The sequence below is a fragment of the Chelonia mydas genome, chromosome 7 (genome assembly GCF_015237465.2).
Source record: "Chelonia mydas isolate rCheMyd1 chromosome 7, rCheMyd1.pri.v2, whole genome shotgun sequence".
In the NCBI taxonomy this organism is placed as follows: Eukaryota; Metazoa; Chordata; order Testudines; family Cheloniidae; genus Chelonia; species Chelonia mydas.
In genome coordinates this window covers 95009180-95033058 of record NC_057853.1, presented here as the reverse complement: position 1 = coordinate 95033058, position 23879 = coordinate 95009180, and the positions used below count along the sequence as shown (strand labels likewise).

The 23879-nt window shown below is 38.7% G+C and overlaps 1 protein-coding gene across 5 annotated transcripts in view; it reads right to left on the bottom strand.

Moving 5' to 3' along the window:
* The window catches only part of CFAP46 (cilia and flagella associated protein 46), a 142795-nt gene that overhangs the window by 79067 nt on the left and 39849 nt on the right, over positions 1–23879 (bottom strand). For all 5 annotated transcript variants that reach the window (XM_043551765.1, XM_043551768.1, XM_043551769.1 and 2 more), the window contains exons 14-23: positions 22512–22632; positions 21125–21248; positions 20444–20574; positions 15943–16088; positions 15246–15379; positions 9877–10089; positions 7758–7977; positions 7338–7487; positions 5325–5429; positions 477–658 (exon numbers count right to left, since the gene is read on the bottom strand). In XM_043551765.1, coding sequence (XP_043407700.1) covers positions 477–658; positions 5325–5429; positions 7338–7487; positions 7758–7977; positions 9877–10089; positions 15246–15379; positions 15943–16088; positions 20444–20574; positions 21125–21248; positions 22512–22632 — 1526 coding nt within the window. The remainder of the gene's footprint in view (positions 1–476; positions 659–5324; positions 5430–7337; positions 7488–7757; positions 7978–9876; positions 10090–15245; positions 15380–15942; positions 16089–20443; positions 20575–21124; positions 21249–22511; positions 22633–23879) is intronic.

Sequence of the window (23879 nt, the reverse complement as noted above, 5' to 3'; positions counted from 1 at the left end):
AAACCCAGTGCAGTCAGGGACATAACCCTGCATCACCAGAAGGGCTAGCACAGATTACCTTCCCCCTGGAATGAAGTGAAAGCAGGAACAAGATTGTGAATGTTAGAGGCCCTAATTTAGGTGAGCACATGCTTAACTTTAAGCATATGATTTACTTCAATGGGCCTTTAGCATGTGTTTACATGTTTTCTTGAACTGAGTCAAGGACACTCAATCTGCTTCCTGCATTGCTCCTTACTCAGGCTGCATTGTAAGGTTATAATCTAGCCCTCAATGCTCTAACAGTGCTGGAACTGCTAACCACAATAGAGTGAGTAAGAGGGAAGTTTCAGCTTTTACTCTTAAATACAGTTTTTTACTCCTTAAACCAGATCCTTACCTCTAACAATTTTGATTATATAATCACAAAAATGTACGTATCTTACTGAATGCTTTGATGTTATTTTATGTTATCATGGAAAATTCTGTATACTTACATTTCATGTTTCTTTACATCTGTATCATACAAAACTGCATCATCTAGTTGTAAGGTTCTTTGGGAACAAGTCATCACTATTTCATGGTCATGTGATGCATACGCAAAATGTGTAAGTCGTGTCAATGTCTGCAATTCCACTAATGGATCTGACCAGTTGCATTCTAAAGTCATTTTCACCAACTGCAAATAATAGCAAAAGAAATATGTTCTGTTATGCTATAATTTTGATTGTCAATCACTTTTCATACACAGTATGCAAGGATATATTAAATATTTTATAAGTCATGCAACAACTTTGTAAAGATTCAAAGAAAACAACATATATAAAGGTATGATTACATAATTCTATTTCTGTCCTTCACTTCGTACTGCCCCATATATGATATGACTTTCTCACTATCAGTGTAGAAGACAAGCCCTGATTCAAATTGCAGTTTGCAGACCCACCACCCTTTTTGATTCAAATCATCCTGATTCTCACAAACACAAACTTTTAAAAAATGTATATACAGTAATTTAAAGTTATCCCATCTTCTCTTTGTTGGTCTTTTAGATTGCAAAATCTTTGGAACACAGCCCATCTATCTTTGCATCTTGTATAATATCAAACACACTGTGTTCACTACACAAACAAAAAGTTACTAATTACAGGCAAAGAAAAATATGGAATGTGACCTACAGAATTAGAATTGGGAAAGAAAGGTTATTTATGACGACTATAGTTCTTGAAGAACACTGTTGGCATAGTATCAGAGGGGTAGCCGTGTTAGTCTGGATCTGTAAAGGTGGCAAAGAGTCCTGTGGCACCTTATAGACTAACAGACATATTGGAGCATAAGCTTCTGTGGGTGAATACCCACTTCGTCGGATGCATGTTGGCACAGATTCCTACTCTTGGCATATGCCTGCAATCCATACATTGAGTCAGAATCTTCTAAAAAGAAGACGTGTATTGGGGCTTGGTGCTGAATGCCAAACAGAAAGATTGAGGTTTCCAACTTTATTTTTAATTCTTTCACCTACTGGAACCTCTATTAGAGCCAAATAAGAGGAGTCAGATTTTAAAAATGGTGCATTCAACATTATATTCTGTTTCTGAAACTAACAGAATTATCATTTGAATCTTTAAGCTGGCCCTGAGGATCTGTGGGACAATTTACTCAAAGAACTATAGTTACTGGTGTGCAACATTTCTGCAAACGGCAAGGATACTTATATATAGGCTTAGTTATATGTCTAGATAGTAGCTAAGGGTCTTCTTAACATACAGACCATGTAACCTGAATTCCCTGGTATTTGAGTAAAGCTTAGTGAAAATTACTGAGTTGGTTGGTGGATTGGTACAGGGGAAATTTAGTCAGGATTTTGGGGGGTTGCAGCATCATTTTAGTTTATGAAACTGGGTATGGGAGCTCAGCCATCAAGACCTAGATCTCATGAACTCTGTGGAGACTTATGCCTACTAAGAATCCAATCTTTAGGGACAGTTGAAGAGCAACTGGCTATGAACACAATAACTAATAGCAAAGACTGTTTTAAGTAAAACAGTCAGGTTTTTTAAGTGACAAATCTGAGGAACTGTTCCAGACTGAGACGTACAGGAGGTTTTGGAAAAACATGATAAATTAAAGAGCAATACATCACCAGGACAAGATGATATTCACCGAAGAGTTCTGAACTCTACTAACAGAACTACTAACTGTGGTACATAACCTATCACTTAAATCACCCACTGTACCAAATGACAGGAGGGTACCTAATGTAATATTAATTTTTTTAAAAAGCCACACAATTACAGGCTGGTCAGAATAACTTCAGTACCAGGCAAACTGGATGAAACTATAGTAAAGAACAAAATTATCAGACACACACAAATATGATATGTTGGGATAGCGTCAACATGGCTTTTGTAACAGGAAATCATGCCTCACCAATCTATTAGAATTCTCTGAGGGAGTCAACAAGCATGTGGATGGGGTGATCCAGTTGATATAGCGTACGTGGACCTTCAGAAAGCCTTTGACAAGGTCCCTCACCAAAGGCTCTTTAGCAAACTAAACAGTCATGGGATAAGAGGGAAGGTCCTCAGATGGATCAACAACTCATTAAAAGACAGGAAACAAAGGGTAGGAATAAATGGTCAGTTTTCACAATGGAGAGTGGTAAACATAAGGGTCTCCCAAGGTTCTGTACAGGCACCTGTGTTGTTCAACATGTTCATAAAATGATCTGGAAAAAGGGCTGAATAGTGAAGTGGCAAAATTTGCAAATGATGCAAAATTCCTCAAGATAGTTAAGTCCTAAGATGACTGCAAAGACTCACAAAGGAATCTCACCTAGCTGGGTGACCGAGTGACAAAATGACAAATGTAATTCAGTGCTGATAAGTGCAAAGCAATGCGCATTGAAAAACGTAATTCAAACCACACATACAAAACTATAGGGTCTAAATGATCTGTTACCACTCAAAGAGATCTTGGAGTCATGAATAGTTCCCTGAATACCTCCGCTCAATGTGTAGCAGCAGTCAAAAAAGCTAACAGGAACCATTAGGAAAGGGATAGATAATAAGACAGAAAATATCATAAAGCCACTGTATAAATCCATGGTACACCCACACTATGAATACTGCATACAATTCTGGTCGCCTCATCTCAAAATAGATATATTAGAATTGGAAGAGGTATAGAGAACGGCAACGGGAATGATTATGGATATGGAACACCTTCCATACAAGGAGAGACAAAAAAAGACTGGGACTGTTCAGCTTTGAAAAGAGACAACTCAGAGGGGATATGACAGTGGTCTATAAAATCATGACTGGTGTGGAGAAAGTGAATAGAAAAGTGTTATTTATCCCTTTCCATAACACAAGCACTAAGGGTCACCCAATGAAATTAATAGGCAACTGGTTTAAAACAAACAAAAGGAAGTATTTCTTCATACAACAGTTAACTTCTGGAACTCACTGCCAAGGGAACTTGTGAAAGACAAAAAAAATTAGGTTAAAAAAATGAGGTAAGTTCCTGGAGGATATCTCCATAAACAGCTATTAGCCAAGATGCTCAGGGACGCAACCTCATGTTCCAGGTGTCCCTAAACTTACAACTGCCAAACGCTGGGACTAGATAACAGGTGATGGATTACTCAACATTGTCCTGTTCTGTTCATTACCTCTGAAGCGACTGGCAATGGCCACTGTCAGAAGACAGGATACTGGGCTAAATGGACCATTGGTCTGACACAGTATGGCATTCTTATGTTCTTAATTTCTCACAGTATCCTTAGAAGACCTTACTGTACTAAGTTTATATATTATTGTGGGCTGTGATCATGTGTAACCTCTCTGGGGGCAGATGTGAGATTTGGGAATTCAAATGACTACACTGAAAATGTGCTAGACATGTACGAACTTTGGGACAGTAAGTGTTAATTGGATTTCCTGGGCAAACCCTACAGCAAGGATAACGCAAATTTCCCAACTCTCGTTATACAAAAACCAAGACTTTTGAAGCTATGACCTGAGAAGAGGGTTTGTCTGCCAATTACCTGTTACATAAGGCCACGATTAAAGGCTCAAGCTGTATAAAAAAAATGGCTGATCTGCCCAGTCTGGGTTCTGGTTCTAAGATGGATATGTACTAATATCCACTTGTGGTTTTTAAAAGCCTGAAACTTACAAGAGCAAGAGGTTGGAACTGAGGGTGACCTCTGGTAAGCTTTTTAGCATGAATGTAGTTTTTTCTTAATATGTTTTCTATGTAATGCTTCTACCTCAAGGATAAATGTGCTTGCTTATAAGGAGCTTAAAACTGGAGGGATACACTAGTCATAGCCCTCCAAGGGAAAGCAAAGTGAAGGCACAGGCCTTTTGGGCAGTCTGGCTTGGTGGGGATATCCAAGTGTACAGCAGGGAACTGTGCCCCTTTAAGTCCCTGGTCAGGAGGGAGAGAGATGTGAGTTTCCACCAAAAGAGGTAATTGCTGAGAGCCAGAAGCCTGAAGTCAGTGCCCTTGGTGGACCATGGAGGGGGAGTATAGCCCTGCCCTGAAACTGGGGGATATAGCTGATACCCTGTACTGTGGATGATATACAGATATGACTACAAAATAGACCGACAGAACTCAAAGACAACTTTGACAGCTTGGGATATAGGCCAGATTCTGTCGCCCTGACTCATGCTTAGTAACTCAATGGGGTTTCATTTGGAGAATGGCACTGATCAGCATGAATAATGGTGGCAAAATCTGCCCCAAAACAAATAGTCACATACTAAAGAAATTGTGGATAGTGATGCATTACTGCCTTCCTGAGACACAAATAATGAAAACCTCTTCATGTTCCCTTAAATGGCCACAGGTTCTATTTGTGCCCCACTCTCAAGACCTCAAGAAGTGACTAGAGAATGCTTGAGGTATGTGTTGGTTTGGGTTTTTGTACAGTATTTTCAGCACAGAGCATCCGTTAAGTAGTCATCTTTGCCACAGAGATGAGAGACCAGAAGTGTGGTCTGATGTTGAATGCAACTTTACTAGAATCTGGCAGCTCCCAGAACAACTTGGTAGAATATCAGGGGGAATCTTGCACTCCCACTATTTTATTGTACCCATTTTGTGGTTAAATGTAGAGATTTAATCTCCAGGGATGTCAATTTACTAATTGTTGTGATCATTACCTTAACTTTAAAAAGTTTTAAAAGAAAATAAAAAACAGTATAGCTCTCTAGCAGAAATAATTTTGTATCCAACTATGCAAAACGGAGATTACAGAAAGATACCAGCAACATTTACAGTATGTAGACATACATATTATCACAAGAAAAACCTAGTAAAATAAAGCTAAATACCTGAGACAAACTGGGAACAATAAAGTCCATGAGACCCAAGCCATTACATGAGTACATTTCCAAAGCAACAAGAACTTTTGTGATTGGATTTTGTCCCTCGCCAGTCTGAGAAGCAAGCAATGTCACATTTATTCCAAACTTTATGCATATATAAACATTATAAAATAATGTCAATTTATTAATTAGACAAAGGATATATTTTAACTATCTTTGGGAATATATATGTAGAACTCTCATTGGCATTAAAGGGTCATTTAGCTAAAAGAAAAACTGTTCACCTGTTTTTTATTGTGTTCCTAAAATGTAAATTTTTATAATTTTTATACATTTAATTTCATTCATAACTCCTGTCAAATCAAAACTCCAATAGTTTCAATATGAAAGAGATTAGCAACTATACAATGAATATATATATATATATGCTACAAAATTCTGACATCATGGTTTTATTAGATATATTTTATTTTTATGTTTTTATTTAGAACAGGCATTCCCATTGAAATACACCAGCAAGAACAAAAACTCAAATTAATAATATAATTCAAATTAATAATAATATTCATAATTATATAATGAAAATATCAATATTATATGTTTATTGAAATATGCTTGAGGTCTCGTAGCAATTTATAACTCTATAAATGTATATCTTTAAAAGATGGTTTCAGAGTAACAGCCGTGTTAGTCTGTATTCGCAAAAAGAAAAGGAGTACTTGTGGTACCTTAGAGACTAACCAATGTATTTGAGCATGAGCTTTCATGAGCTACAGCTCACTTCATCGGATGCATACTGTGGAAACTGCAGAAGACATTATATACACAGAGACCATGAAACAATACCTCCTCCCACCCCACTCTCCTGCTGGTAATAGCTTATCTAAAGTGATCATCAAGTTGGGCCATTTCCAGCACAAATCCAGGTTTTCTCAGCCTCCGCCCCCCCTACCCCCCCCACAAACTCACTCTCCTGCTGGTAATAGCCCATCCAAAGTGACCACTCTCTTTACAATGTGTATGATAATCAAGGTGGGCCATTTCCAGCACAAATCCAGGTTTTCTCACCCCCCCCCACCCCCATACACACACAAATTCACTCTCCTGCTGGTAATAGCTCATCCAAAGTGACCACTCTCCCTACAATGTGCATGATAATCAAGGTGGGCCATTTCCAGCACAAATCCAGGTTTTCTCACCCCCCCCCACACACACACTCACTTGCGGGGGGGAGGGGGTGAGAAAACCTGGATTTGTGCTGGAAATGGCCCACCTTGATTTTCATACACATTGTAAGGAGAGTGGTCACTTTGGATAAGCTATTACCAGCAGGAGAGTGAGTTTGTGTGTGTGGTTTTTGGAGGGGGGTGGGGGGCTGAGAAAACCTGGATTTGTGCTGGAAATGGCCCACCTTGATTATCATACACATTGTAAAGAGAGTGGTCACTTTGGATGGGCTATTACCAGCAGGAGAGTGAGTTTGTGTGTGTGTGTGGGGGGGGGGGGGGGGCGGAGGGTGAGAAAACCTGGATTTGTGCTGGAAATGGCCCAACTTGATGATCACTTTAGATAAGCTATTACCAGCAGGAGAGTGGGGTGGGAGGAGGTATTGTTTCATGGTCTCTGTGTATATAATGTCTTCTGCAGTTTCCACAGTATGCATCCGATGAAGTGAGCTATAGCTCACGAAAGCTCATGCTCAAATAAATTGGTTAGTCTCTAAGGTGCCACAAGTACTCCTTTTCTTTTTAAAAGATGGTATAGTTATGATGTCATCATATGACAGTTACCACTATTTATTTCTTGTAGCTAAAAACAGAAGGTAGAAATAAAATAAACTCAAGAGAGTCATTTCTACACCCCATACAAAAAACTAGTTGTCCTTTGTAAAGTGTTAATGGGAACAACCAAATCTTATTTTCCATATTGCATTCAAAAAGTGTACATATTCTCATATTTTCCATAGTTAAGTATGTTATATGTATTCATTTTTCACATATGATTTCACAGAATCTATACCTCATCATCAGTTCCAAGTTTATGACCAATTTGTTGCTGAAGTAACTGTTTTGCTTTCACCCAGGTAGCAATGATCTGTTGTCGTACAGCAATAGGTACCAGCTCATTAGGTATGTTTCTATTTGTCAAATTCAGGGCAAATTCACAAACCTAAAATCCAAGAATAAAATTAAACTTAGAACATGAATCCATAGCCCAGCACTTGTTATGAATACAATGCATTCCTCAGAGGGTATGCTGAGAATACCGCATATCTATCTGTCTAACATCTCTATGGGGCAACTGAGTTAAAGGATAAAAGCTCCAATTTTCCAACTTGAGCTGTGAGTGTGTGCTTGTGTGTGTGTATGGTGGGGAGAGGTTTTTTCCCCCTCCAAATATAGTGGTTTGATAGGAAACAGAGCAATGAGAACTTTGTACCTCTAAGGCCGCTTTAATATCAGGGAGTCCATTTGGATCCACTGACAAAGGTTGGACACTGTTTGTTTTTTCAAGCCCCTTTATTGAGGACCTTTTACTTTTGTCTGTTGCTGCATCTATCTTTTTCTTCTCATCAGTTTTCAAAACTGATTTTGGAATCCAACAAAGAATTAGGCCTCGAGCCAAAGCATTACATAACATCACCAAAACAACAGTATTTCTGAAAGACAAAACAAAAAGACTAAGTGTTAGAAACATCTCCTTAGAGCAAAATAAAGATGGCACAGAAAGATGATTAATACTTCTCTAAATTCTAAGTTTCCCTTGGAAAGCAAACTTATGAAACATTTGCAAAATAACCTTAAAGAAACACTTTCACATTGGAGAAAAAGTTAAAATATACCAAAGTTAAGCTTAGCTAAATTTAGCCTTCATGTTTTTTCATAATGTCCTTTCCAAGGTGTTCTACATTAAGATCTGCCATTGCCTCCTGGAAAATATTCTATTTATGAAACATTTTGTCTATGTATCAGTTCAAGATTTTTATTACTCCTCTGCACTCTCACTTGTATTAATAAGAGTATTTGCACAAAAACACTCTTATGTCAACTCCTCTTACGTGAAATCATACTTCTTTATTTGTAACATTGCATTAATTTCTACAACAATGAATTGTTGAGCTGCAATTAACAACAGCTATAGCAGATATTCCTTCTGGTAAAGCACAGATCAACATCTGACTGAGGTATCTCACAGTAGCTGTGGTGCCCCTATTATTAACTCTTCTTTCCCCGTTAATGTGCATTTTACATAACTACATGAGGTCCTGGCAAAGGAGACTCCAGAACAAAAGATGATTACTGCTTCCTTGGCATACTCTAATCTGACAACATGAAAAAAATGTTCTTCTGTGTAGACTACTGGAAACAATATTAAGGCACATATTGTAGAAAGTGAGTACCAGAAGTAGTAAATGGAGTTTAATTTTTTTATTTGACTTTTTGCCATAAGTCAGGCATCCTTTTTTTTCTGCCACCTGTGGTTGTGCATAAAGTATTGCCACTGTCAGTGATGGAGTCCCCATCATCATTGTTGCATTCTTCCTAAATGCTAGCAGTACTGGGATTTCCATATTCCTCATCCAAAATTCCATCTCTCCAATAATCAACAGCATCCTCACTTCCTCCATATCAGTATCAACAATACTTGTTTGTTTTTATTGAAAAACTTTCTTCTGGGTCTCCAAGATTCTAAGTGATTAGCTCAAAACTAAGAATGGCAACTACATAAGGTACAAGTTAGAGTTAACACATTTTTGCAAAGAGATAGTACAATAGCTTTAATCACTAACTTCTTGTTCCCATTCATGAGTTTTCAGTTTCAGAGGCAAGATGGGATTCTTTATACCAGATCTTATAAGAGAAGATATTCCTACACTGCATTCCTCTCCTTATCATGTTCAGTGAAGCCTGACTTGGATCTTTATTGATCCTAATTATTTAGACTTTAGTGATGATTTAATGGCAGTTACAGGTTTAATGGATATCCCCTGGACTGCAACCAACTACTGTGTGTTTTCCTTTTACTTTCTTTCCCTCCCCCTGCTTTAAATTTTACAAAGCTTTTACATTCATAAAAAATAATAGACCACACTTGCTTTGATTATTAAACATTTACAACAAATATAATGCATTAAATTTGAGAGAGATGGACATCAAGTGAATACATTTCAGGGCATCCTGCTTTGGCAAGACAGTGTGCAGAGTAAGCTTTTCCTTTTGATTAGCCACAGAAGCCCTGCTGCCACTCCAAACTAAAAAGACCAGATCAGCTTTGTATAGTCACTCTTTAATAAGGTTTAGACAGGGCAGAGTGAATATCATGCAGTGTTAGACTGGGGAACTTCATTTTAAACCAACTAATCTACTATACCATCTCAAATATCCATGCACAAATCAAATAAAACACTAACAACATTTCTTTAGTGCTACTGGAATATGGCACAATGAAAAAGTGATTTATGATTAGTGAAAAAATATTTTTAGAATTTATTTTTAGCTTCATAAAAGGCTTAATAGAAAAGAGAAAGGTAATAATCAAACTCAACCATCATACTTACCCACTGTGTCCAGTATTCTTGATTGCACTGAGAAGACTCTGCAGGGACTCAACAATCTCTCGCTGTCTTCCTGAAGCTATAAGATGTTTATTGTGATTTAAGACATACACCACTGTGTTGTGAACAATCCAGGCCTCATTTAACTCTTCTCCCATTTCTGCAGCCCGCAGAAAGTTTTCCATAGCATATTGGGATAAGTGGTCTACCCAGATACTATAAAATTAATATTAAGTAGCTATTATTCCAAAACTACAAAACCAAAACAAATATATTCTAAGAACTAGAATTTACAAGCACTCTTGCTTGACCCAGCAACCATTTTTTAAACATAGTATTTTGTATGGAATTTTCTAGTTTGTTTTTCAAATAAGAAATAGATGGGGGGAAGAGAGAAGAAGGAAAATCAACATAAGGAAAATCAGTCTCCAGAACGCTAAAACACTACTGTCATCCAAAATAATGCAAATAGTGTGTTCCATAATCCAAATCTAATGTCTTATCCCCAGGGCACCTTATAAAGTGTCCATGAGTCCATGTCTCAGTCCCAGAGCTCATTACAAACTTCAGGTTAAAACTATAATTGAATATAGATTTTTAGTGTCCATTTAATTTTGCAGCACATTCCTAGCTTGCCTATCTGGATAGTTAGGTTAAAGTGCACAGGAGGGCACCCCGATGCTGCACATGTATCAAGAATTCATAGATTTTTATGACCAGAAGGGACCATTATGATAATCTATCTTGACCTCCTCCATAACACAAATCATAGAATCAATCCAGTAATTTCTGCATCAAGCCCATAACTATTGTACTTTCTATACAGCAGGCTCATAATTACTGTTCCGTCTAGGTTGAGCACATGCATGGAAGCACATCCTTCTGACAGGTGTCGTACATAGCTAAGTGCTTGCTGCCTAGGAAAGCATTCTCCCACTACTTTTAGTGTCACTGGTCTGAAGACAGTGGGGTGAAAAAGCTTAACTGCTCAGCATGTGTCTGGAACCATCAAGGACATTTTGGTGCCACATCTCATATCTTTAAATTGCTTTTTTTTCCCCTTGTGCCATATAGTTGATTGAAAATGAGAAGTAAAGGAATTGATGTAAAACTAGCTTGGAACCCCAGAACTCCACAGAGGGGAATAGTCCAAAATCACTTGATAACACGAAGAAGACTGTCGAGAATTCTGCAGCAGCACAGTTAGCAAGTAGTTTGGAACCTGCAACAGCATACTTCTAAAAATAATTCTTTGCATAGTAGACTACAAATTACAGTATAAACACAAGTATCCTCAAAATAACAAAAGGAGAGGGATAGATGAGTTCAAGGTCAATACAACTGATGTAAAGAAGATGTTTCTGACACATATTGCCTATGACACAGGAAAGGAACTAACGTTGGTTTGGGACACAGTCCCTCTCACGAAACACTCTAATCCCTGATGGGCTCTACATGTAGCCAAATGCTCACTACTTTCTAGTTGCAATCTTGTGGCACCAAGGCGCATATACTCCTAAAAGTAGAACAGCAACTTTTTATACTGGAGGAAGCACTACCTAATCATAGAGACTTTAAGCTTCAAATCATGATGAAATTGAATGTGGGTAGAAGTATTAGCATCCCTTAGTTGATGTGTCTTTAATTATTTCTTTTTAGATCCTTCTTTAGTGAAAGCTTTTCTTGAGAGCATATTGAATAAAGACGTCCAGAGGATGCCCTAATTATTTTAATAATGACCCACCACATACTTTAGCTTCTTCAGGGTCTATGCTAATTTATCTGAACTGAGAGTGTCCCTCCACTACATGAAAGATTGCTGAGCCACTCTGACCTTCCTGCTGCAAACCTGATACATGGTGCCAGGAACTTCCAAGCAGTATTTTCAGTGGCAGGGGTTCACAATGTCATGTCCCATGCATCAAATGTATTTTTTATTTAACAAATGCATGTCTCCATGCCTTCTAAAATATCCCCAGTTGTTTGGAATTCTTTGATTCATTTTTAATTAAGATAACATTTTCCCCAAAAAAGAAAAGGAGTCCTTGTGGCAAATTTATTAGTCTAAGGTGCCACAAGGACTCCTTTTCTTTTTTCGAATACAGACTAACATGGCTGCTACTCTGAAACCTGTCATTTTCCCCCAAGTGCTTCAGGGTAATACAATAATAAAACAAATCTTTTAACTATAAAATCAGTTTTGAGGATGCACACTCCACTTATTAATCTCAAGGCAGCATAACTCAAAATACAGCTAACATTTTTATACAGCCTTACATGGCCACATGGAATCTGACTGCTTCATTCATCTGACCAAAACATTTCATTGTTGTTAACTGTATTACTGCAATGCCTACAGCCCCCAACTGAAATCAGGGTTTTACTATGCTAGTATAGACAGACAGTGTAAGACACAGTCCCTTCTGCAATAATATAATTACACAAAACAGATAAATGGTGGGATGGTACACAGAGAAATGCATTAACTTGCCCAAGGTCACACAGCGGTTAGTGGCAGATCTTGGAAGAGAATCAGGTCTCCTGTGTCCCCTATTACTGGCCTCTTTCCAAATCTGCACACTAGTCAAAATATTTTTAAATATGCACCAGTATCAAAAATAAAAGCAGATTTTCTGCTGTCCTCTACTCCCTGTGCATTGCTCAGACAGTGTAAAGGGAGTAGAGACTGGCTATAGGCCCCCATCAAGCATACATCCAACAGAGCTCCTAAGTCTCTCTCCCAAAAACTATAGGAGAAGGGGGTATGAATGGGCATGAAGTGACCAAGGAGAGGTGGAGAGTTAGTATGGCTGAAGCATTCCTCAACTGGTGGATTGTTCCCTGCGGACGATAGTCAGATGGCACATTGGATCATCCCCTGGGCTGCTCTAACCTGTGATTGGAGCAGGGAAGACAATTAGAGATAAAAGCAGGGAGATAAAGGCAGAGATAAAAGCAGGATGGCAACAGTAAACCTGTCTCAAAATCCCTTTTCCTCCCTCCATTGCTTTTTAGAAAGGGCTAACGTACTGTACTCAGCTTGTTCGTACCACTAAGTTGCAACAAGTACTGGTATTCTCAGGGTCATGATGTACCTCCGCATCCTTTCAGCTGACTACTGCATCTTCTCCTTTCATGTTCAACAGCAGCCAGAACAAAGGATCTTGCGGCACATTTGTACATCAAAGACAGTGATTTCAGATACTCAACAGGAAACCATAATTTCGGCAGCCAATTATCAGTCTAAAGCAGAGGTGGGCAAACTATGGCCCCTGGGCCACATCTGGCCCAAGGGACCATCCTGCCCGGCCCTTGAGCTCCCAGCCAGGGAGGCTAACCCCCCGGCCCCTCCCCTGATATTCCCCCTCCCCTGCAGCCTCAGCGCGCCGTGTCACCAGTGCAGGAGGGGCTGCACTGTGGGGGCAGGGGAGAGCAGGAAGGGAGGCTCACCTGCAACCTCAGGGGAGCAGGCGGGCGGTGCGGGTGGCGGAAGTGCGGTGAACGCGGACGTAGGACTCAGGAGGAGCACCAGGCAGCCGCGCAGACAGCCGGAGAGAAGCGGAGCTTTAAAGGGGAAACCGCAACTTCTCTCTGGCTGCGTGGCTGCCCTTGCTCCTCCCGAGTCCTCCGCCCATGTTCGCAGGGCTGTATTCTGAAAGGGGCTTTAGAGGGGGGTTTGGATAGTGGTTGGGGGTGTAGATAGGGGTTGGGGCAGTCAGGGAGCATGGGAGGTTGGATAGCGGGTGGGGACCCGGTGGAGCGGTTAGGGGCAGGGGGTCCCAGGTGGGGGTGGTTGGGGACAAGGAGTAGGGGGGGTTGGAGGTTCTTAGGGGGACAGTCAGGGGGGTGGGAAGTGGGAGGTGGAGGATAGGGTTAGGGTTTGGGGAGGCACAGCCTTCCCTATCCAGCCCTCCATACAGTTTTGGAACCCCGATGTGGCCCTCAGGGCCAAAAAGTTTGCCCACCCCAGTATAAAGGGTCAATGTGTCCCTCCAATTTTATTATTTAAAAGAGAACAGAAACAGAAGAGAGGGAAGGAAATGAAGGGAAAAAGAGAATTTACTCAGGGATATATATACTTGCTAGGAAATGGTTACTCTTCACTCTCAGTTTTTCAGAGTATAAATATATAAAATTTGTAGTGGAAATGACTGTCCCTCAGCCTAAAACTTTCAGCATTATATATTTATATATTATAATGAATGATGATGATAATCTTAACTTCTACAGAGCTTTCCATCTGAGGATCTCAAGGAACTTCAAACATACCTAAGAAAGGTTGTCTTGTTTTTTACCTCAGTACCCATTCCTTCATTATGGTGTCATGATAGTAATGCCATGGTCAAAGTTCCATTTTAAAAAAGATGATAAATGTTTCCCCACACAACCCCCTCTAAAAAATATGAAAAAAAAATCTGCTTTACAGACAATTTCTCTTGTGTAATTTATGCCCAGAGGTGAACTTTTCTTTTAAAGTTTGATGTTAAGCAGACATCTATTTTTGATATTTTTTTCACTTTGATTTTGATCCTTTTTAATGTCTAATCATAATTCAGTACCAACCTATTTTAAGAAATTCTATGTCTTTTTTTCATTAATTCTCAGTGAGTATGAGCATACACTTTTTTGTTTTTGTTTTTCCCCAAGTTTGAATGCCAACTTACTAGTTATTAGAGGTGGCCTTCAGTAACATTATAATCTCCTTGAAAGGACTTCAGTTCCAAAGGTAAAATTTACTACATAGATCCCTTTCTCTCTTGATTTTAAACAGAAACAAATAACTTAATAGTATTTATGGAGGTGGGAGAAAAAAAGAAACCTGAAATTAATTTCTCTTCATTTCACTCCCTTTGGATGGAGGGAATAGAGAGGAAGTTTTTCCAATTTTAGTCATTTATTATGTATTTACATAGATGCTCAGATATTATTACAGTGATGGGCATTGTACAGAAAAAGACAGAATGGAATACATTGGTTTTGGAATTTGAACAGAAAATTTTCTGAGTTTTGGCAATTATGTTTTTCTTAAACTATGAAATCCTATTTTTTTTTTAAATGGACAGCACAGTTAACCTTAGCTTTAAAGAGTTTTTGTGTGGCTATAAGCTTCTTAGGTCTGACAGTTAAAATGTTCATTGCAAGAGTGTATGCCAGTAGCTATTCCATAATGGAGCCAACTCAGAAATGGCCACTTAAAACCTTTTCCTTTAGCTTCTCCCTCTCTTCCCACTAGAATCCATGCCTTTGAAAATGAACCATTTGATAACAATGGATTTTAAGAAGTAACAACTTTTGAAAATATCTTCATGGTGTGATAATCAAACAGAATTTGCCAAAGTCCCCAGGGTTTGGTACAGATTAAAGAAAAACACCTGTATGTTATCCAATCTGGATCATGTTCAGGAAGTTTGGAAATATATCCTGTGGGATGCTGGCTTGTATCTTCAGGCGGAACAGCATGGTCATTCAGCTGAACACCCTCCAATCTTAACAAATGAATAGTCACCTAGAAATATATATAAAAAACATATATATGAAACTGCAATTTCATCAAACCATATCACATTGAAAATAGAGACTGGCTTCTGCTCAAGTCACAGTCTCAATTCTACAAGAAAATATTAGCTGCACAATTTTGTCAAATACTGTCTAGGCATATAGCAATTTATCACAAAATATATTAAATGCAGTCCTTCAAATTCCTTATAACCTGACAATGAATTTAACATAATTCCTGTAAAAAAAACCAACCACCACACTTTATCTCAGTGAAATTTTAAAACTCCAGGGCTCTATGGGCAGTTGTCAAACATTTGCAATAAATTCACTGAGAAATACATTATCTGTACTGTCACGGAAAACATTAGTATACTTACTTTGAATGGAAACTTCTTAGACATTAGCTTCATGAAACTCTAATTTTTTTTAGTTTCTCTGCAAACACATTATTGTTTACAATCTCTAATAACTGGCACATCATTCCTTAAGATGAATGTATACCAGCACTATAGATAAAGCCAAGGATGGAGGACACAAAAAATGAATATCACAGCTGTAGCATTTACCAACCTCTGCATTAATGAATCTTATTTCTGCTAATGTTCTGAGTAAATCTCTTTCAGGAGAGAATGATTTAATGGGTAAGGATGATTCCATTTGTAGGCTTCCACCTCGATTATCATCCATCACAATTGTACTAGCTTTCTTCTTTTGAGCTAAGAAAAAGGAAGCTTTACTTATTATTGTTGTTATGTAAATCAGAAAGACTTTTTACTTTACTCCTAAATAAGAAAAATGCCGAGTTACATTAAAATCTATAAAAGGGATAGAATGAATCAGAATTAAAATTGCTGCCTCCAAAATCCTTATTCATTACAGTTTACTGCAACTGAAAATACCTCTCTGCAGGCAGTGCCGGGAGACAGGTACGTAAATCAATTAGATGGACGGTGGGGTGAGTGGGACAGGATGCTGTGATCAGGAAATGGCAGCTTTAAAGAGTCTTCTCTTGTCAAACCAAGCACCTTTCTCACATTTCTGGGTTGCTGGCATGAAGCTGTGACTACAGAAAACACAGGGGGACAGAAGCAGCTCCTTTGTGCTCCACTTCTTGCTTCCTGAATCTATCATTCTTCCACAGTTGGGTTGTATAGGTTAGACATCTTTGAGTGCTGACACATTACAGTTTATTACTTTTTCAAATTGGTTAACATTAGGGTTGCTAATTTTCTAATTGCAGAAAACCTAACACCCTTGCTCCATCCCTTCCAAAGGCCTCTCCCATTCTCTGAGGCCTTACCCCAACTCACTCCATCCATCACTCGCTGTCCCCATCCTCACTCACTAGCTCATTTTCACCAGGCTGGGGAAGGGGGTTGGGGTGAGGGCAGAAATGAGGGGTTCAGGGTGCAAGATGGGGCTCTGGGCTGGGGCTTGAGGTGCGGGAGGGTGTGAGGGCTCCGGCTGGGGGTAGGGGCTCTGGGCTGGGGCTGAGGGATTTGGACCGCGAGGGGGGGTGAGGGCTCTGGCTAGGGGTGTGGGTCAGAAGTGGGGCTGGGGATGAGGGGTTTGAGGTGCAGGAGGGAGGTGAGGGCTCCAACTACGGATGTGGGTCTGAGGTGGGTCTGAAGATGAGGGGCTTGGGGTGCACGAGGGGTCTCCAGGCTGGGGCTGAGGGGTATGGAGTGTGGGAGGGGGCTCAGGGTTGGGGCAGGGGGTTGGGGTGTGGGAGGGGCTGAGGGGTGCAGGCTCCGCATGGCGCTTACCTCAGGTGACTCCTGGGAAGCGACCAGCATATCCTTCTGGCTCCTAGGGGGAGGGGCAGCCAGGGGGTTCTGCGCGCTGCCCCCACAGCAAACACTGACTGCAGTTCCTGGCCAATGGGAGCTGCAGAGCTGGCACTCAGGAAGGGGGCAGTGCACGGAGCCCCCGTGGCTGCCCCTCCCCTAGGAGCCGGAGAGACATGCCAGCCACTTCCCGGGAGCCGCATGGAGCCGGATAGGGAGCCTGCCAGCCCCTTGCCAACCGGACTTTTAACAGCCCACTCAGCTGGCAACCCTAGTTAACATGCACTTTTATGTTTTGTAAGCTTTACAGTTGTGATTTTGCTCAGTTTGGGCAGGTGTGAACTTTTCAAGATTTGCTCCAATAAGAGTGTGTATGTTTGGATTTCACAAATATGAGCCCGGCTCACATTTTCCAGTTCACCTCTTTCATTATCTTACAGGGATCAGAACACTGGGCATCATGTCCTGGCAGAGGAAGAGAAAATCTCAAATGGTGTTAAAATCAAGAAGGGGAATGATGGTCTGTCAACCCCACAGTAATTAAGAGAAAACAGATTTCTCTTTTCCCTCGGATTAAGCATTAATCCAACATCCTGGAACATGGCAATTCTGTCCCCTGTTGTGCCCTAACTCTTGGTGTAAAATTGTGAATGTCATGATGAAGTAGCTAGGGTGGTACTGTAGGGCTGTTTAGGCAGGTCTATTTAGGCACAGGGATTAAGTAAATCTGTTTGTGTGCAGAACAATTCATTGTGGTGACTGAAACAATTTACTATGGTTGAGGTGGACTTTTCATCACTGGCAATTTTAAAATCAAGATTAGATGTTTTTCTAAAAAGCCATGCTCTAGTTCAAACAGAAATTAATTCAGAGAAGATCTATGTCCTGTATTATGCAGGAGGACAGACTAGATAATCAAAATGCCCTTCTGGCTTTATAATCTATGTAGCATTCAGTGTCTCATAAGTGTCAAGGGGTGGACCAGTGACAAGCAGGGAGGCCATCACTTCCTCCCAGGACCAATTTAAAACAGTTTTATCCTTTTAAATGTGAGTTGATAAAGTTGCAGATTTTTGACCGATTTCTAGATAAACAGAGACTATCCTCTCTGGTGATTACCCTCAGCAATAAAATAGTCTTATTTCAGACCCCGTACTTTTTTCTTGAGATTTTCTTTACTAAAAATTCCAGCCCAGCATGTTATATTCCTGCATTAAAATAACAGAACACTAAGACAAAAGAATTCCAGTTTACAAGATATGTAATATTGTTTGTGCACAAGACACAAATGATTTGTATTTATATGCATACAACAATTCTGATCCATCTACAAACCTCCCAAATGAACAATGATATAGCTTTAACTAAACATCCTATGAACTATTAAATAAATAATAATGCCACATAAATTTCATTTATATGCTGGAAAACATGCTTCATGGCTCGCTACTTGTCTAACAACTGATTAATTGTACCAAATATTATCCTTTTACATCACTGATAACTGTGTAACAAACATCAAATTCTCTGCCGGTAAAAACTGGCACAGTTCCATAGATTAAATGGCACTGTACCAATTAACACCCATAGAAAATTTGGCCAATTACTCCTCTGTTATTTCCTCTTTCTAACATTTACCTGTTTAAATAACTTTAAGTAGACTCTGTATATCTACTGATGAAAACTGCTATACAAGACCTAAATATTATGATTATGTATACCTAACCATATATTTGTGGTTTTACCTACAGTTATCCCCCTGAAACACAAATAGATATTATTTAAGGAAAAGATAAACATGAATAAGAACAAAGTATGGTCACCCTTTTCCAACTGCCATGATTTCATGTTGCAGCACAGTGAATAGTGCTTCCCTAACACTGTAATGTTGCTCTTGGAAAAGCCTTGTTTGGAAGTATCAGTAGGTTTCTATATGTATGCGTGGTGTGAGGAAGAAAGTACACATATTTACATCCTGGAATCTTGTTTTAAGTTCAATTACTGGAAAGAACAAATAATCTTATTGTAACACAATTGTTTTGATTTTAACATAATGTAACATCAGAGATTTAACTAGTATAAGGAACAGCTGTGCAATTAGAAATGTGCTTGGTTCAGAATGTTCAAAATGCACTTTTATTATATACATAAAAACATGAGGCACATTACTGATGGCATTGATTTGTAAAAAGGACACAGTTGTTCAACTAATTTAAAAAGATGAAGTTTCTGAAAATTGCCATTAACACACTCACATAGCTCTAAATAAAATACATTCCTCAAATAGGACTGCTTTGTGCCAAGCTTCTCTATTTCTGCATTCCTGATGCCTCGTACAACTATTCATGCTCAAACAGCTTTTCAATTAAAAATCAAAGGCACTAGAAATGAAAACTTTTGGAGTATATAGTGTCCTCAATTCATGTATACAGTTGCCATTAATGGAGTTCTGCCTGATGTTTGAGAGCAATAGGCTATATAGTCCTTAAATATATAATTGTCCACATAATGGAAAAAATGGATTAAAAATTCACTTTTAAAAGGACATCATTGATTTGAAAAGAAATGACTTGAAAGTAGTTTCTGACACCCTGTAAATCCTCCCTGACAAATCTATGAATTTTACTATCACATTTACCTAATTTTTTAAAAATGCTTCTCTCCCATGTTTCTGAGAGAAAGACACACACTAACAATAGGAGAAACTGACTACCACTAATACTGGATAAAAACCTACTGCTAATATCATCTAATGGAATTATTCCTTTAGCTTGACTGCTAGAGTTCTGCAATTTGAAGCTGAATGTTCCAAGGTTCAAAACCTAAAGACAATCCATACATGGGGTGGTTATATACACAAACTGCTATCACAGTATGAAATAAATACACTGAAAAAAGAGAAGCTCCATTTGCTCTAATCTCTTTCAGTGATAGGAACCTCAGGAGTTATAATAGTACATAAAACATTCTCGAATACAATTCCAATTTTTAAACTGATGATGTGTTTTTAATTCTTTGCTAACGCAATATTATGGCAGCCTAATACCTTGTAAATTAGCAAAATAATAGACTATCTCAAAATTTTGCAGACTAATTTAAAGTTCTATTTTACTACTAATTTACCAAATCAGAAGCGTTGAATTGTTTAATAATCAATTATCCCTCTGGGGTTAAAACAAATTTAAAGTAATTTATTTACAATGTATGACACTGAGTTCTCATTTAAAAATATTTTTAAAATATCAATTAAGAAAAGTTACAATGTAAGTAATGTGTTGACTTACATTTTTTAGATTTTGGTACCTTCCTCATCTGAGTATCATCATACAAGAGACAGAATCTGCATGCTGCCCGGCACACATCCCATACTCCTTGTTTCCGTGCAACTTTAGCCAAATCTGCCCAAAGTCTTATTCTATCACACAAAAAGCACATGTAAAAACTCTTTAATTAGCTAATTTATTTCCTAAATTCTAGATTCAGCCTGAAACTTCAGGTTAATTGAAAATATCCTTCATCATAATACAGACTTTAAAGCCTGGTAACAATTATTTTAATATTACTAAATTGAGGGTCAATTTTTATTACTAATAAAGATAACTTATAAATCATAAAGCATCGACCATCAACTGCAGAAGGAGGATGCAAGTTACTGAAGACTCCTTATACATTGGAAATCAAGGAATAAAGCTGTTATTTCTAATTATATCAGCATATAGATAAACAAAACAAAGCTAAACAAAATGTAATGGCTTATGATATGGCCACACTGATCCCTTGCTTAAAAGTAAGTACATGCTTAAATGCTACATTGGATCTGTACCAGGGTGCTCAGCACCTTGCAGGATTGAGCCTCAAATAATTTCAGAGTCCTAATATCAAAACTTTCCCCTTTGGCATTAGTACTATACCACTTTTAAAATGAAAAAAAAAAAAAATATCTACACCTTCTTTATGGCAATTACCTCTCCTTGTCATTTCCATGCCCTAATCGTTTCAAATGTCCATTGGTTTTCTCCACACTCTTAGTATGATGTTGTGCTTTTGCACAGAGATAACTTATTTGACTCCTACTTTTACCTGAGGAAACTTAATGGAGACAAAGGAATGCAAGCAAATTTTGAAGCATTACAATGCACGTTTTTCATCACTACAATAACTTCATTCATAAGTAGGTCCTTATATATTTTAAAATATCTATATTATACTAATTAAAAAATACTAACAATTTTGTTTGGAATTAGTATATAAAAATGTTCTATAATTTTCCAAATCAGCAAAAAACAGTTTGATTCAGTGCAGCCTAATTAAAAAGAGAAATATATCTATAATTGGAGACCTCTGCTGTATGGGGTATATGTGATTTGTGTGAGTATATGTGATTCATTCGTGTGATTTTGTGTGCTAATTGGAATTTAGAATAATATTTCAAATCTCATTGATAAAGCAATCTATGTCGAGTCAGTGAAAAGTATACATACTGGTTCACAACAAAATTTGTGAAATATTTGAAATTTTGCCTCTTATAGCGCTCAGAGCTTCCTTCAAAAGGCCCTAATTCAGCACTTGACAAACTGTGCTCAAGCATCCAGGGACCACCAGGGCTATGACTCCCTAGCTATGCTCCCTCTTCCTTGGACACGATCTCTACACTGTGGTGAAGGAGGGGAATCCTCAGAAGGCTGCTTAAACTGACATTATAGGTGCTTTGTACTGCTAGAGTGGCACAAAGCAGCTGGATTAGTATGGACAATCTATCTTCTGATGGACGCTGTTTAATGACAGAGTGGGTAGCCTTTCACAGGATAAAATGTCCATGGTATAACGTACAAGCAATGAGCTCAAATCCTGGGGTCCGTGTTTTAGAAGGTAAACTGTGAATTTATATTTAGTTCTTTGCATAATAAAGAAACAAGAGAGCACTCAAAATTGAAAGGCAACAAATTTGAAAGTAATAAAGAACATATGTATTTCAATGCCACAGAATATTATTGAGTCAAACAGTAACTTGAAACAGCATTCAATAGTTACCATGTATGACTAGGAACAGCTTCTGCAGTTACAAATTTAAAATAAAATTATACAAGACATCAATTTTTTGTTGAGAGCATAAGTTTATAGTGTCACACAGTTATGTGCATCGGAAATGGGACTACAGGGTTTCCTCCAAAAACATGATGACCCTACCGAAGGCAATGGGAATTTTGCCACCACAGCAATGATTTCACTCAAAGGCATATAGTCTTCTAAACATTATGATTGGCCCCAGTGGTCAAATATCTTTCAGGCTGGGTAAAGAATCAGTAACAGACAAATCTTTGACCTATTTTAATCACAGCAAACATACCTTACCTTTAGCTTCATTTTCACTGTCAAGGACTATTTGAAATGCATCAGGAGCCAGTGCAAGACCTGCATTGACCAAAAGAGACCGCTTTTTCCTCACACTGTCTTTCTGCTTCCCTTTTTTAGCCTACATAAAGAAAAGGGCTAACTGTCATGGGTACATTCACAGTTGTATTAAAAATAAGTACATTTTCATTAAATTGGTGTTTGTACATCTGTCAAGGCTGATTCCACACTCTGGCACTTCGAGTGCAGAAAGTGGGAGCCCGCAAGGATTCTAAAAATTAATACTGGCCACTCTACGCTTGTATTAAACTCCCAAGATTACAGCTTCTCTCTGACCTTGAATGGGTAGATGCTGCCACCACCCAAATGCAAAACCCTCCTTTTTGGAACCCAGGAAGGTGCCCTTGGGAATTCCCTCCTTTGGGGTACCCTCAAGCCCTTTCACCCCCCCCCCTCCCCGGGGGAAGATCTGAGAAAGAAAACAAAGGAAATTAGCTGTTGCCCCAGCTAATTAAACAACATGTGCACAAATGTCTTAGGACACCAAAAATCCAATCCTGTTCTTAAAAAAGGTATATTTTATTAAAAACAAAAGAGAAAGAAAATACATCTGGAACTTAGGTGTTGCTAGATTTAAAAAAACCACTTTCAAAAATTATACATCAAGAATAACCTTCTTGAGGTCCACCTTAAAGGTTACAAGCAAAACAAAAAGCATTTGAAGTTAGCACAGAGGAGTCCACAAACCAATGAGAAATAAAAGAAATAACCCTAATCGTGTCTTCTTAGACATTCCGTGATTTACTTACATATTTGGGGTTTCAGATAAGTAGGTTCAAGGTATGAATTGATGCTTTTTCATACCTGGTTTTAAAGCTGCTTACAGCATTGCTGTTCTGTGTCTCTGCTCTCCAGAGAGCAACAGACAGACAAAGGGAACGTTTTTTTTCCCAATTTTAAAAAGTTTTAGCCCTCCCACTGGCTCTTTGGGTCAGGTGCCCACTCCCTTTCTTTTACCTAGCCAGGGAAGACTTTTTAACCTTTACAGGTAAAGCAAGCAGAGACACCAAGAGGGACTTTATAGCGAACTGGCTGGCTGGGTGTCCATAAAAGGGAGCTACCCCCACCTTTATTTGGTCACAACATCTCACCCATTAAATAAGCCACAACACTGGTCACAGGCTTATGTACCACAGGAATTGCATTACAGTCCAGAAACACTTATGTACTGTTCTACAATGTTATTACTGGATAGACTTACTCTGAAACCTTGGTTCTTGACATGAACATTTTGAGGCTAACTCAGAGCATATGCAGGTAACTACATTTTAATGTTGCTCACATTCATGGCTGAATTTTACTATTTAA